The sequence below is a fragment of the Vanessa tameamea genome, chromosome 7 (genome assembly GCF_037043105.1).
Source record: "Vanessa tameamea isolate UH-Manoa-2023 chromosome 7, ilVanTame1 primary haplotype, whole genome shotgun sequence".
Lineage (NCBI taxonomy): Eukaryota > Metazoa > Arthropoda > Insecta > Lepidoptera > Nymphalidae > Vanessa > Vanessa tameamea.
The window spans coordinates 9,605,145-9,621,549 of record NC_087315.1 but is presented as its reverse complement, the minus strand read 5'-3'; the positions used below and the strand labels follow the sequence as shown (position 1 = coordinate 9,621,549).

The following is a 16,405-nucleotide window of genomic DNA, read 5'->3' as shown; positions in this document are numbered from 1 at the left end:
CACAATAATATTACCTATATTATTATTTTGGTTGTCTTATAATATAAGTATATTAACATTTAATAAACATATTCTGGCGGTCGTTCTTCTAGCACTACCAATGCTGAACATAAAACATAAGCTGTTACAGAGTAGACAAATAATACAGACGCAGAAATAAGTAACTTGGCAACATTCAGTAGAATAAAGAATTCCAATATGTCAGTCAAGTCTGTAAGTACAGAAATTGCTTCCACAGCAATTTTTAGATAAAATTAGTGAAGTTATGGAATATAAGATAAACATGGAACAATAATGCATAAGTGGAATTGTTTTGATTTGTGTTATTTAATAAAACACAATAAGTTTCGTTTTCTAAGTTGATTTAGTTTAGGCCAAATATAATTTGTTGTTATTTATTGTTTCAACGGAACCAAACTGAGACTCCGACGGTAATCAAAACGGTTGCGTTGTTAGGCATGTTTATTTAGTTAATCGTCTTTTTAGAGTAAGATTTGTTGTAATGTAAATAAAAAATATTGTTTGCACGCGCATGCGTTTTTATCGAAAACAGACAAAGGTTTTGTGTGGTTCTAAAATCAGCTGTGTGTGCGATGACTTAGTGATACCAAAAGTGTGTGTTAGTAAGCGACAATGTTTAGTGAAATTGGATACATAATTTTCCTACTGCTCGCCTTCCCATACATAGAAAGTGGTAAGTATTTTCATATATATCGATCTGTATATCAATTAGTCTTAGATTCATTTACAGTTATTTACTACAGACTATATTTCGAATTCTCAAAACGTTCACGCATTAGTCACATGTTCTGAAATTGCAATAGTCATACATTTGAAGTTACATTTAGGGGGAAATTAATTTTATTTATTTTAAGGATAATTTTTATTTAAAATATTTTATAAAAAGCTAAACTAGTTATCTAAAAATTGTTTATGAATTAAAAGATAAGAATATAATGTTAATAATTATAGTAAAGCTTTCAAGTAAAGAAACTTGAAATATTTTAGAATAGGCTTTCATTGCACAAACAAAAACACATCACTTAAACTTAATAATTTGATTTATTATTGAAACTATTTAAAAGTAAAGCTACTTTTTGTAACAGTGAAATTGTAAACTAAAAATTTTACAAATATTTTTTTTTATGTCCTACCCACAATTACTATATGAATTACATATTATAAAGTACTTAAGAGAGAGTACTAAGAAAGCCATATCTATAATTTAATATTTTAACATATAAGCCCCTTTGTATCTAAGTACAAATGCACAGAACATCCTTTAAAAGGTAAAATGGAAATACCTTTATTGTAATACTTAAATTAAATAACTGTTAAAGTTATTAAATAGACATTACAATATTTATCTTTCTATGTATGAAACAAAAATTTAATGGTCATATTTCCTCACCTTAAGAAACCCATTAAATTCAATCAGCATTTATGTTTAGTAATAATATTTAATATGAATGTATTTTGATATTTTTTTATATACATTGACGAAATATATAATTAAGTTTTAACAGGCTTAATTGAAAATAAAATAAAACGAATATTTAATGACAATCTTATGTTAATTATATTAATTAATTTTTAACTCTACAAATATACAGTATAGGGTACTTAATCTAGATACACATTGAATTAGTTATAAAAATTACAAAATACATCCAACCAGTTGTGTGTTGTAGTTGTCTGTGTATACATGTTTTAAAATATAACAACTATTTACGAGTTAGCCTATGTAATGCATAATAACATAATCGTTAAGATGATACGAATCACAATCAATATTCAGTAAAAATAAGTCATCCTATTTATAAATAGCTATTCGAAAATGTAATCAAAATGAGTATAATTTATTGGTTTTGTTTAGTTCAATCAGTAATTACTATTACTACTTGAAAATATAATTAAAATGAGTATAATTTTTTGGTTTTGTTTATCAGTAACATTATAAGGCTAATGTGGACTATCCTCTGTTTTTTTATTAAAGTGTTTTTTTAGTAATCATTTCTGTGGAAAGGTTCTTTTTCTATCTATCTTTAAGTCGGGATAATGGAATCAAGAAAAACCTGGTATAGATTTTGCATTCCGCTTGCTTCAATTCTATTTAAACCTATTAATATGATGTAATGCAATAAAATTTATTAAGTCGTAATAGAGTTATTGATATAAAATATATATTTAATAATTTAAATTTTCATGAATTCTTTTGGCAATACAGTTTAATTCTAGGTTTATTATACATTTTTCTTTCTTTATAATATGGTTGTTGCTTCTTCTAAAATAAGATGGTTTTTTTTTAAAGGAATTGGCCTCTATACTCAGAGAACAGACGGATAATTAAACCATGTAATGGATTTTATACACATTTAAATTGGGTACTATTTTTTTAAATGACTTTCATCTAATACTATAATCTCTGTTTTCTGCATTCTGGCATCATTTTACCCTTTAACAGGCCATCAGATTAATATAGTTTTATTGTTTCAAAATAAATGTACAATGATGTCTAAGTACACACCCATAATAATTCACTTTGTGCTACTTTCACCATACCACAATTCTGTCAATGTTCAATGATATGTACAAACTGGAGGCGCGCGAAACCAGTTTCGTATATCAGATTTATAGCTTAACGGAACACATAGCCATCCTATTTGCCATATTTGTGCGTAGTTTTGAATTTTTTGCATGTCATGATAGTTTACGTGACGTAAAATAAAAATGGAAAATTTACATTATTACATTCATTAATTTGTAGATCAATTATTTAATAAATCATCGAATTATATTTAATGAATTGTTTTTGCATTGTAACAAGAGATCATCTCGCTCATCAAAACCACAATGTGAAATAATAAATAAATATTATGCAATGTAACAAGTAATATCCGACTCCAAAATATACGATAATATTAGTCAGGTAAATAAAATAAAAGTGCTCCCATGTGATGTAGAAACACGTATTTCAATATTCAATAGCACATTTAAAAATGTATGCAAGTGTATATTTTTTTAAATGGAGTCGAAAACTTGCGTTCGGAAAAACATATTCAAATTCATTATATTTATGTTTTATATCGAATATGTAAACTATAAGTACCTGAGATAGAAAAAAAAGCTATAAATAGAGAAAATAAACAAAAGGAAATACCCACTTGGAACATCTATTTGCATCGTTCAGATTGCGCATCCATCAACGAGGGGCTTATCATTTGTCCTGCACGGTAACAGCACTGTTGAGTGTATTGAAAAAATACATATCAACATAGTTTAAAATGTATACAAACATAGTAAAATAAGTTACGGGACGTATTATAGAAAACCAATACATACATTTGTAATACAATAAATAAAAACATCGTTTCTTTAATAAAATAGTTTTCTTATTATTTTCATTATAAATATCAATTGTTTAGTATACGCGCATGCATAGACATGCATAGAGAGAGCTGCCGCGCAAAAGAGGCGTGACAACAAGGGTGCAGTACCTATAACGTTTACCGTTACGGCAAACGTGTCGCTCTTAACTCAAGGTGCGCATGTATCATTTTTAACTCCAATTGTTCACTGAATCCTGAGTCCTTTTAACGTTCCATAAGTAATTATTTGAAATATAGTTAAAGATTTCGTTTGTGCCTCAGTTTCCATAAAGTCGTAAAAAATCATGTAATTGAATATTAAATCGATTTTTTTTGTATCGAATTATCATGATTAATTGATGTTTAATACTGAAAATTATACAACAGGATGTTTCTGATATTACTTTATAAAACACTCGAAACCATTAATTTATATTTTAAATTCATATCAATAAAATAATAAAAATTATAATGGCATCGATAGTTATCGCAAAGAAATAAAAATAATGTATTATCTACATCAGCTTACTAGTAAAATAAAGTACGGCTGTTATTCATTTTTATATTGAAGCCGGACTACAAAAGATGATTAATTAAACTTATGAAAAGAGTCTGAAAGGGAACGGCGTCATTGTTTCATTAGCAGGTATTGGTTAAAGCTGGAGGTCGTGTTCGTTGTATGCTTAGCCACAAGTCAATGGTGACTGGTCGTCAACTCACTCGGTGGAATATTTCTTGGAAGTCGTTCGTCTATGACTAATTTCGCGACAAGGTAATGCTTTGTCGTTTGCAATTGTTCAATTCTTGTATTCGGGAAACTAGTATTTTAATTTCTATATAATGAGAATTTTATTTTTCGTATTTAGGTTAAAAATGAATCTGCATATAACAGAAATTATCTGATATAATTTTATTTTAAAACAACAATGAAGTAGGTACAATATTATAGAATTATAACTCAGGTTATCTACAATAATTAACCATTATTGAGTTAATTAATCAATCAAAGATTGTGATTGTTATCTCAATTCACCATGACCCCACGATTAAACTTGTTAACTATTCTTATTTTTATCGTATAATACCTACATGTACCTAAATCCGCGATGTCGTCGATTAAAATTATTTCTATTTATAAATATATCATTATATGTATTACTGAATATATCTATAACAAATATTTGGTAAATAAAAGTATAGTTGGAGACTTACTTAGCATAATATGTATCGTCGCTGATAAAATAAGATATTCTTAATGTATGACCTACATATATATTTCTAGTGTTCTTATTTGTCCTCATTCCAATACACCTAAACATAGGAAGTTGCAAAATAATATTTATTTTAGTTAGATATTAGCGACCCGTAGCGAGTGCAATTGAACGGAATTTTGTCAATCGTCTAAATCACGGCTTTCACACGATATCTGCGACATTTACAAGTCATGTTCTCGGTCTATAAGAATACATCGTAATGAAACCTGTATTGTTAGAAGGTAATTATGAAACAAAGCTAAAACAAGCCAATTTTGTATATAATAGCTTAGTGAATCAAGGCTCCGTGGCCTACTTTAATGAAGGTCGTAGTCAAGAAGTAGATCAAAATAAAAATATTTATTTTATAATTGACTATTGAGTATTATTGAGTCAAAAGTTCTATTGCAGACTCGGGTTACCTAGGTGTACTCTTACCTAAAGACTATTTTAATCGAAGAAGATTTAAGAACTCGAACGAACGAACTCGCTTATAACTCTGCTGTAATATATACTAAAAATAGTTATCGATTAATATATCGTTATTTATAATACAACATTATTAACTTAACTACTACATATATTAGCTTTAATTTTACTTCCAGTCATTTGTCGCGAATCAACATTGAATATTATAGATTACTCAAAATATCGACTAATTCATCATATTGCGTAAATTTTATTTCAATTTGTTTATTTTTTTTCTCTTCTTGAGATTGGGGTAATATGATATATAAGTATGTAGGGTGTAAATTATAACGGAATCATTGTATACATAGAAAAAACAAATCCGGAACCCCGTTGCACATTTGAATACGTCCAGTGGTCGAAGGACAAATAAACAAAAATACTTAAACACATACAAAACATACTTTCACGTTTATCACATTAGAATGATGCTCTTAATCTTAGTTTTAAGAGTTTCCTCGTTGCTAGCAATGTTTATTTCATAACATACATTTAGGTTGGTAGTGCCATAAACTTTTACGACGCTTATTATGTATAGATTGCGGCTTGTTTTTTTTATTTTTTATGACCAGAATAGTTAGTGTTCTTAGCTTTCCACTATAAAACATGAGGGTTTTCCCTGAATGAAACTTATGTCCTCTTTTAAATTTTTAAATGATTCTCTATTCATGAAAACATTAAATATATTATAAATTGGACTTAACTATTACCTAAGTCAACGATAACGAGTAAAATATGTTTTAGTTAGTCTTTATTTATTCTGAAGTTAATTGACTCAGCTGCATCAGAAAAGTAAGAAAGACATTTGATCGATTTCGCCGGCGTTATTTAAACAAAAGTCGAAGCGATACAGACGAACGTAAGTTTGAGAATGGTAAATATTGGAAGTTTGGCAGCGGTTTGCAGTCTGGGAGGCCGTCGAACGTATTACGGGAAGCGTTTAAAGGCAGCACACGTCACGATGGTCGTGACCTCGCCGGTTCAACGAACGCACCGCCCGTCACCGTCACAGCCCGCGCGCACTGTTCGATGCGTCAACCGTGTCTTTTTGCACGCTCTCGTGTGATTCAACGTACGATTACAACACCGATGTAATGTAGCTTCGGCTTATCAGTAATCATAAACGGATGACACGAAATCCGGTCGCATTGACAATGATAACAGACATAAGGGGAATAAACTTAAACCAACATTGTAATCATATGGTAGGTTGTATGCCGAGGTAGCGTGACTAGATTGTTGTAATTAAAATTCATAAAGAGACATCGTTTTAAAACGTTTTGCGAGCCGTCTCGGTGTCATTATCTGCAATTATGAAACGTTGTTGTACTCTAACATCATAATACACTCTTAATAGTGATGTCAGTTCACAGGTTAAAAATTCTCATGCACTCGCGCTAAAACGATAATAATTGTTTGCAAAAAACGTCTAGCTTGAGTTTGTACGTTAAGTTATCACTAAGAGCTGCTCTTACGAGCTTTTTGTCCTTTAAATTTTTATTTAAAAATATTTGTAAATTGTTAAGCTATTTTTAACATTTAAAATAATAATGTTTATTTACCAATTTAAAGAACTTACAACAAAAAAAATTTAAAAGAAAATAAGAATAATAAAATAGACAAATAAATTAACACGTGAATGTTCAAATGTAATTATTATTACATTATTTGGTCGTGAAATGTTTGAGGTTCTACCTAATAAAATATATTGTGTATTTTCTTTATGTTTTTAATAAATTAAAAATAATGTTTGAAGAATGTTTGTCGATTGTGAAGAAAGTTTCGTATGGCTCTGACCAAAACAAACAAAAAATAATTTTACTTTGTAGTATTTGTCCTTCAACATAAACTTCATGTAGACACTTATTCTAGCTGTGCTAGTATTTAATTATTTTTTTCAATAGGATAACAAACAGTAGATACAATATCACATCAAAATAGAAAAATTACATTTCAAAATTATCCTGGTAAATGTTTTACTATATTTACAGGTAGTCTCACCATGCACTATCACATTGCACAATATGTATTAAAAATATAAATAATACATAATCAATGGTTAGAAATAAGAATTATAATACATTTGTTTAACTATTATATAATAATTAATAGAACCAATAAGATATACATACCATAAAATTACTAATGGTCAAAAATAAAATTCTTCATTTTTCGATTGAACTGCGTGACATATGTTTAAATTTAAATTTGATTAAGAGGCGTTGATGATATATTTCAGTTCATAGTGACACCTGGAACCGATTGTGGTGTCAATCTGCGTAACTATTACTGAGTTTAAGCGACGTACTTAGACGTTGCTAAAACACTTCCATGTCTAATTTGTTTTTTTAATTCTACCTGTTCTCGACTGTGACAAAACAAAAGAAATAAAATTAAAAAAAAAAGGACTGTCTCTTATGCGTATAATACATATATAAATATGTATAAAATTTTCGTTCAATATTTGATTTGTCATGCAAAGCTTATTTAATATATTTTTTTATTAATATGATTGTAATTTTAACGCTTATGCGTGACATCTACAATATCAAACATAGTGCAAGTTAACTATTAAAAAATTGTTACATCTGGTTGCATTTAAAAATTCATTAATTACGTGTACAACATTGACTGGTATGGGTAAAGATTTCTTAACATTCAAATTGCAAAACTTGGCGTGTTATCGTCGACTCAACCCTATGATAGTGTTCCGACTTAAGTGGGCTGAAGTCCCCTTAATGGCGTACGTTGCGGAAGCTAAGCGACGCCCCACTGAGCTACATGCAGGTAATCCCTGAACGCGATATCTGTTCAGAAAGGGGACGGACTAGTTCCCCCTATTTAAAGACCTTGGAAAGCTTATACGCCTTCAGTTAGGCTGCCATTGCACCACAATTTAAATATGTGTTAAACTGACAATTTCAAATTTTTAATGATTACAACGTTTAAGTTAATTGGTATTTCAGTAATCATTATTATTGTTATTTGCTTTACATAACAAAAAAAAACATATATTATTTTGATCCATCAATTTATTTTGCGAAAGAAATTTATAAAGGCTTATTTATAAGCCAATTAAAATGTACGTCCTTATTTAAAAAAAAATCCTTTCCGTAACGGGTTGCCCGGCAAATATGAAATATTAATTATTGACGGTATTGAAAGAATTTATAATTAAAGAAAATGTATAAAAAATTATGAACTTCAATAAATAAAAACATAGAGCTTCGTTACTAAATAAATATATTTTTATTATTAAATAAAATAGAATATATAACGTGTATTGCAATGAAGTATTATATAGCTATGTATTGGATAAGAGCCACGCAGCGGAGTAAAAGAGAATTTCATGTCGTTTGCCGTCACGTCAGCATACGGGTCGGTTTTATCCCAAAGAGGCGCCGATAGATGTTTCAAATCAAAACACCGAAATAGGAAGTTTAAGTGATTATATAAATCAAATGTTTTAACTCTTATTTTACATGCGTATACATATCTAAATGAAATTAAATATTTTGTATGTGGGGACTACAAAAAACGAGTAGATTGGGTCGAGGTAATTGTTCCTGTGGTAATCAAAAAAACTAGGTGTAGGGCTTAGCTCGAGGCGATTTAAATCGCGTTACAACCTTGGAAGGTCACGCTTGGCCGAGCATGACTCGCCACACGCAGTACCAATATCTAGGTTTAATCTTTGTTCCTTCCATATCTTGAATTCACGAATAAGAAATATTTTATTGCTCCGTTGATAACACGAAACTGACGAAAATTTGAATTATGTAAGGGGTTAATGTTCTTTTGTGCTTTGATGAAACGGTGTTTAATTTAAACAAAAAAAATCCAAGTAAAATTGCTCAATATCGCTCGAGAGCTAAATAAAAGTTATGTAATTTATTTTTATTAGAGATAATTTAGTAACATTTTTGTGATGATTATAATATAATTGTATTTGTAATTGAGAAAGTACTCGCGAAAATGCAGTGGTGAATTCTAATTAGGTTAGCCAGCCTCGGACGCGGTCGCTGACAATTTATTTAATTGAACAAAAAATGAAGTATTCATTATCTTGCATTTTATGTCTTCCTAATAAACGTTTGCATAAGTATCGCGTTTCTTATGTTATCACATTATATTTTTTTACACATCGTTTTCAAATATGCCTTTGCTGAATATCTTGTGTTTGTTAATGTATCTTAAAAACGGATATTTTTTGTTAAAATGGGGGCTCATTAGGAAGCAAGAGTCAGCCGACTTGAATGGTAACAGGGAACGGACGCTTTGATTAAACACACTGAATGGACAGAGATGCGACGCCAGACGTCTCGGTCACCGGCTTATGATAATAACATTGACTCATGCTTTGAAGACATCAAGGGCTTAATTACTTTACTGCGTTGCCAAGACGTTATATTATTTGAATAATGGCCGTCTGTGGGGCCAAAAGATGCGACGCGACGGTCTCATAGTCTCGGCGATAGTACGCCGAGGTTACTGGTACGTGACTACATGCCGGCTCGTAGGATGACTCATATAAACAAACAAAATGTTCTATTCATATAAAGTCGATAGTATTAATATTAAAAAAATTAAATAATGTCTTTTATTTGCTCTGGTTCTAAATTTACCAAAAAAATATATATATACTGACATTTCTAAACATTATTTTTGTAGTCATATAATTAATTCGATCAGAACTAAGTTTAAGTTTCTCTGTACTATAGTGTGATATATAAATAGAAGTTGTTTTTTTATAATTTTGTATCATTTGAATGATATAAACCCGTATTTCCCCCAAGCTCTTGTTTTCAGATGTCGTTACGTCATCTGAGGGTCATGATTCATTGACCATTAAAAGATGTGTATATTCCGATAGAGTTCACTTTATCTCGGCCGTTTCTTATTCACAATAATAGTCTTAACGACCGAATAACATACCTATATTAAAATACAAAACACAATTTTCGTATTAAATAAAAGATAAGATCTGCGGCAAATTGATGTCTCTTATTATATAAAATTTATAATGAAAATCAAGACGACAAGTAAAGGTTCTGTTGACAGACTTAAAACTTTATTAAGTATTGAATGCACGCTCTTAGAAAAGTGCTAAATGCTAGAGAGCTTTATCCATTTTGGGTGCTTTAAATTTGTATTTCAAACGGTATGATCATATTTTCAAGAAGTTCAACGTGCAGCGAAGCGATTTAATTTAACTTTGTAAAACTAAATAGCGGTCTTTATAATTACCCTTTATTTACAATGTTTAATCCATGACTTGCAATTCATGCTCTGAAGTATTACTGAAATAATAATGAAACATTAATCTCCTACAAACATGCAGTACCAGATGAAATCCCAGTGGGGAGTAAACGGTCGTTGACCTGTACAACCGCACTTTAGGGCGGTTTTGGACGTCCATGTACATATAGACAAATTAATGTTACATTCAATTTAACATACCTAAGTTTATGGAAAAATATTAATTATAATAAATTTATATCTAGTAGAACTTCGTACAGGTGCAAAGCTTTTTATGTGTGTGTTCGGATTTTAATAGGGCGTGAACTAGTGTAAACTTCTTTGACGGTATTACACGAGGTTTAGTACAGCACAAGAAATGACTGCATGAGTTTCTGACCGCCACTTAGCGTAACAAACAAATTCATTATTATATTTATATTACTGAGTTAGGATGAATCTGAATTCTATGAATTTAGGACTACAGTTAAATAAAAATATATGTATATGCTATATACTTGTCGTAATGTAGTCAATTTGACTATTAGCTATATTAAGTCCTGATATTTCAATTCAATTTCTCGTCAATAGTCGTAATTGACCTGAGTTTACTGCCTAACTAGATCGGCAGGTATCGATCGTCAGGATATGGTTATACATTGTAAACGTAAACATTTCAACCCCTAACGTATACGACTTTTAGAATTAAACAATCATATTTGAATACAAATATGATTGTAAAGTAAAGCTAATACGTATAATCCAAATGTTCAATTAGCCATATTGCCTGTATATATTATTTACATCTAGTGTTAATTAGTTAGGTATATAATAAACTAAAGTATATATAATAACTTGAAATAAAAATCGCAATAATATGATAATGCAATAATAAAAAATATCAACAACATCAAAATAAAGAAATCTATATGCTTTTAGTTTAAATATTAGATCAACTGCGGAATCATAATTTAGTTAAGTGTTTCAAACTGCAGTTTTAGAATGTTACTCAAGTTTTAAATAAACATATTCGCGTGTATATAATTGGGTCACTAGAACTGTGTACAAGGACTCTTCTCGCGTCACGGATAACTGCACAGGTTTCATCCGACTCTAAACACGTATGCCTCTATAATTGTACTTATACGCGAAGCAGCTTCAATGAGAGCATAACATTCTAAAGTCTGAATATAAATATGATAAAAAAAGTCTTTGAGATAGTATGTGTTTACTTTCAAGAATATTTAATTATACTTAACCCGTTTGAAAGTTCTTGCAAAGAAGTTCAATGAAGTATATTAAGTATGTCATTATCATCTCATATCGATTAAGAATATCGACAGGACATTGTATTATAGTATCATTTTTGCGGGAACGTTAGTAAACGTCGCGAGCAGTCTCTGGACAATGAAGGCAATTAGTGACATATGCCGACTGCTACAGCCGACTCCGTATCCTTAGTGTCTAAGATTCCTTCAACTACTGCGGTTCCACTCTCACACTAACTGTTTTCATTTATCTCTAACAAAACCAATTCTCCTTTCTTTTATCTACTCAAGATACATTTTACTGTTTAGTTTTTGTATTACTCTTAAGTATTCGACAAGCTTTTGTCCCGCGGGGCCCAACTTAAATAATTTTATATTTTTGAGATATATTCTTATGTAATAGATACTTAGTTTTGACAAGTTAACCAAGTATTACAAAAATATATATATTACGCGACGATACGATGCGTACTGCTTCAATGTCGTAATTACGTGGTTCTGTATATTAAGATGTGTGCAAGCTTGCAGCGAAGCACTAGAGCGTAGAGAGGAGGTTTAAGGATTGTTTTGTGTCAATTTAATTGGAGCATCGGTTCAAATTCGCGACGTCCCGTACACAGTTTGTCAATTAGTTCGTATCGATGGTTGGTTCCCGCTAGTATTTATATTGCTCAATTGTTGAGCAATTCAACCCAGTTGAGGCGCTGATTGTATGACAATAGACGGCCAAGTTCGGTTAGATACAATGAAACACTAGATTCTTACTTTCATACTTATATGCACGTTTTGTTTTTTGTATTAAAATCACTTTTTATACGACTATCTCCCGATATTACTTAATTATTATTAGTATAGGTCAATTATCACGTCGGTCGTAGTTGGTATACTGAAGCGACATCTAGACGCGAGTTAAGACGAAATGGATAGTATCCCTCTCCATGAAAAGACACGTATATGTGTCCATTTTCAGCTGAACCTGCGACGTCGTTCGAATGGAATTCAGTTTGTGACGAAAATGCTTCAAGAACTTGTATACAACTCCTTATCCCAAACATTACCCTTTCAAAGAGTAAAAATGCCTATGTCTGTCCTTGAGGTTCAAACATACTTCTTACGAAATTTCATTACTATCGAATTAGTGGTTCGACTTTGAAAGCGTAACAAGGAGACAGACAGACAGAGTATTTCAAAGCACACACAGGTTTGCATGTAGTACATCAGTGTGGTAAATCTATCCAAGTGAATGGTTGCTAAGTAATTGGTCGCATCACTTAAGGACATTCCTTTCATTGTTTTTTATTGACAAACCGGAGGTTGGCCAACTACTTAATCAAATCCCCTTTTTAAATCTTTCGCTTAGTTTGATCGTCTTTGTTTTGTTCGCTATAAGGTTAAGAGAGTTTATAAATATCTATCCAATACATTTTATGAAGTGTAAATATTGTACCGCTTAAAATAAAATACAAATAAGTATTGCAATAAACTAGTTGATTTAGTAGATAGATTATAAGGTACTCACGTATTACGTAGTCGTAGGTTCGAATTCCGAATCGGCCCAAAAGCTTAGTTTTTTCTTCGACGATATTCAATCCGGACGTAGCGCTTGGTTCCTTTTTGAAGCCAATGCGAGAGCCAGGCCATAGAGAGATTTTGTGTTATCTAAAATAGTTATACAATCTGTATAATGAGATCAGTCCATATACAGATAATCCATAATAGTAATTTAAAAAAAAATTCAAAACATACATTTATAACCATATCATTATGTACTTATATACATATGTACATAATTTTGTTCTGTTTTGTTCTGAAAAATGTGATTCCAACAATGCAACACAACTTATAAAATGTATGTATAATATTGTAACGAAGTATTTTATATGATATTGGTATTATTTAAAAAACCTTTTTGAATGTGATGAAAAGTATTTTATAAGGCAATTTTAAATTATTAATCGTTCCCCTTTTCTCGTTTTAATATATTTTTTATTTGTCGTTATAAAAAGTTTGTAAAAACACCTAAAGTAGATGTTAATGTTTCGAAGACACCAAGTGAGCCTAATCTCCTGCATCAAGTGAAGTTTTTAAACTCGAGGGACAATCGAGTAATCCATAATCTCCCGGGAGCTTTCCTTTTTAAGGTTGGGTCGGGGATTACAAGTGTACAAACAAAGGATCTCGTTCGGTTTTTAAAATTTATTCTTTGGTTAATTAATATCTGCAAGAGTCAGCCATGACTAATTTTTACCTTTGTATGTATTGTTCATAAAGTGGCCGTGAAGTGAATGTTATCTTATGAATATATTCATCAAGTTAATTGTTCTTGTTTAAAAACTTTATAGTTTAAGTAGGGACTTCTTCATTCAGTTGCTAATTAGTATATATTTCAAATTCAGACTAAAGCGAAAGTGAACTGACATAATATAATTCGAAAAGCAAATAAATAACATAATATTTTTTTTGCAGTTCATTTTGATTAATTTAGTTTAATAAGTAATACTACCCTCATGTTACAAAATTACGTTATATGGTATAGATATATATTATATCTTGCTCTATTTTTATACTATTTTCAAATACGAACTGCAAATTAATTCCCTTTACCTTCTTCGAAATTCAATCAAGGGAAGCGAAACAAATATTGTATGAAGTTATTAATATCAGCTCTACATGTTTTCTATTGAAAGGTCTACGAGTTATTTTTGTATTATATTCGAAATTTTCTTCAAAAGTAATATCATAGCCCATAAGATTTAAGCTCTTAGACCTTAAAGAGTATTCCAGCACTTCTCGACGGTCGGTAGATACACCACTAGGCAGAACCTTAATCGACTCATGTATGCTCTCACCATGTTTCCTCTCACTATCACGAGCTTAATTAAATACACAAATTAAGTACATGAAAACTGATAGGCGTTGTCCGGATTTAAAACCGCGATCTTCGTTAGCTTCCCGTATTCGATTCAATGGTTATGTCGGCTCACGGACATTTAGAGCTTTAAATATATTATTAAGAATTCTATTGGAAAGATTATGAATGTTATCTAAGTCCGTCGGAAACTTTCTCGGTCTCGATGTAATTGTTACATATTTACGTTATATTACGAACGATTTCAAATTATATATTTGAGACACTTTTATTGGTTATTTTCTCTTTAGCGGTAGTCGTGTATCACGTAATACGGTGTTTAATCATGTTAAACATGTAATCATTTTAGATTGACTCAGAAGTAGAGTATGTGCTTTTTTTGCTACGTAATTGTATTCGCGTTTGTATTTAAAGTTGTTTTTTTAGTCTGAAATTAGTAATAACTTTTTTTTTAAATGCATATCTTTATAATTCATTACCTTTAAAATGTACGTAGCTACATTTAAAATGTTCAACTATGTACATAACTTTCGTTTTAATGCAAAAGTAGAATAAATTTTCATTATCAGACAGAACGCTTTGTGGAATAGTATTTACAGAGCATATGCTTAATTAAAAAATTCAAACTTGGCAAAATAAAATTTATGAAAGTTTTTGCAGGCTTTGCTTCACATAATTGGATGCTGCCTCTAGGTGCAGAGCAAATGTAGTTGTCTGCAAAAAATATGAGCAGACAGTATTGTTTTCGTGAATATTGAAGAGGCATTGTTTTAGTTTTTATAACGTAGGTATGAAAATAATTAATATATTTTGGATACGTAACGGTTATACGTTCAGATAGACTATAATAGAGTAGTAGATATCTGTGCTAATATTATAATTGTGAAAATAATTCTGTCTGTCAGTCTGTATGTTGCTCTTTCACGTCCAAACCGATGAACCGAATTTGATAGAACATGGGATACTTTTCATGTCTATGTGACGACCAACCCCTAAAATGCGAATGAAGCTCCGGCGACAACTAGTTGTAAATATGATTAACTAGTTTCCTCGCACGTGTAAGGGAAGGGAATGTGCGGGTATTTCCATTTCTGTACCCCGGACAATGTATACATTGTCATTGCAAGTCGGTTCAGTAGTTAAGACGTGAAAGAGTAACAAACGATTACACTTTCGTATTTTTATATTAGTTGTGAATGAGGATTGATAGCTTCTCGCTAACAGTTCCATTATCCCGATAGGCAGCTATTATGATATGTATTGAGGTCGCTTTATATGCAAATTTCTAAATGAATACCAGTTTTTTAATTAAATTTTGATATTATTTCATGGTTATAAAGTCGTATACGATAATTATCTACACGTGTAAATTAGTCTGCTATCAGCGTAACGCGCTACGTTACGTTTATAACCGTAATTTTTCCAAGTAATGTTTATCGCGTTTAGTTTGAAAAGCATTTATTAAAACATGTCTCCCTTTGAGAGGCAATTTCCTCGATCGCTGTCAACGCGTCGCATCCGTTAGAAAAAAAAAAAAACATTTCTGTCAGCTCAGGATGGTTCGATGGCCTTTTTACAAATATGTTTTGAATAGAGAACGAGAATATTATTTGACCTCAAACAATACAATTCAGCTACAATTACAAGGTTTATTCATACTAACATTTGACAAGCATTTTCTTTATTAATCATTTTTACATTATATTATGTATTTTGTATGGTCGGAATCTCTTAAAACAAAAAACCGGCCTAGTGCGAGTCGGACTCATGCACGAAAGGTATTCCACTATATCGTACATTTTTATTTTATTAAATACATCATCTGTGTACGGTTCATGAGATACAACTTGGTGACACGGACGGCGAAATCTTAGTAACAGGGTCCCGTTTCACCCTTTAGGTACGGAACCCTAAAAAAGGAATTGAATAATAAGATTAAAA

General features: G+C 30.7%; 1 protein-coding gene across 1 annotated transcript in view; it reads left to right on the top strand.

Moving 5' to 3' along the window:
- Positions 1-134: 134 nt before the first annotated feature.
- Kuz (kuzbanian) overlaps positions 135-16,405 on the top strand; it is a 56,459-nt gene continuing 40,188 nt past the window's right edge. The window contains exon 1 of the mRNA XM_064215454.1: positions 135-694. Within this exon, the coding sequence (XP_064071524.1) occupies positions 634-694 (61 nt within the window). The 5' untranslated portion in view covers positions 135-633. The remainder of the gene's footprint in view (positions 695-16,405) is intronic.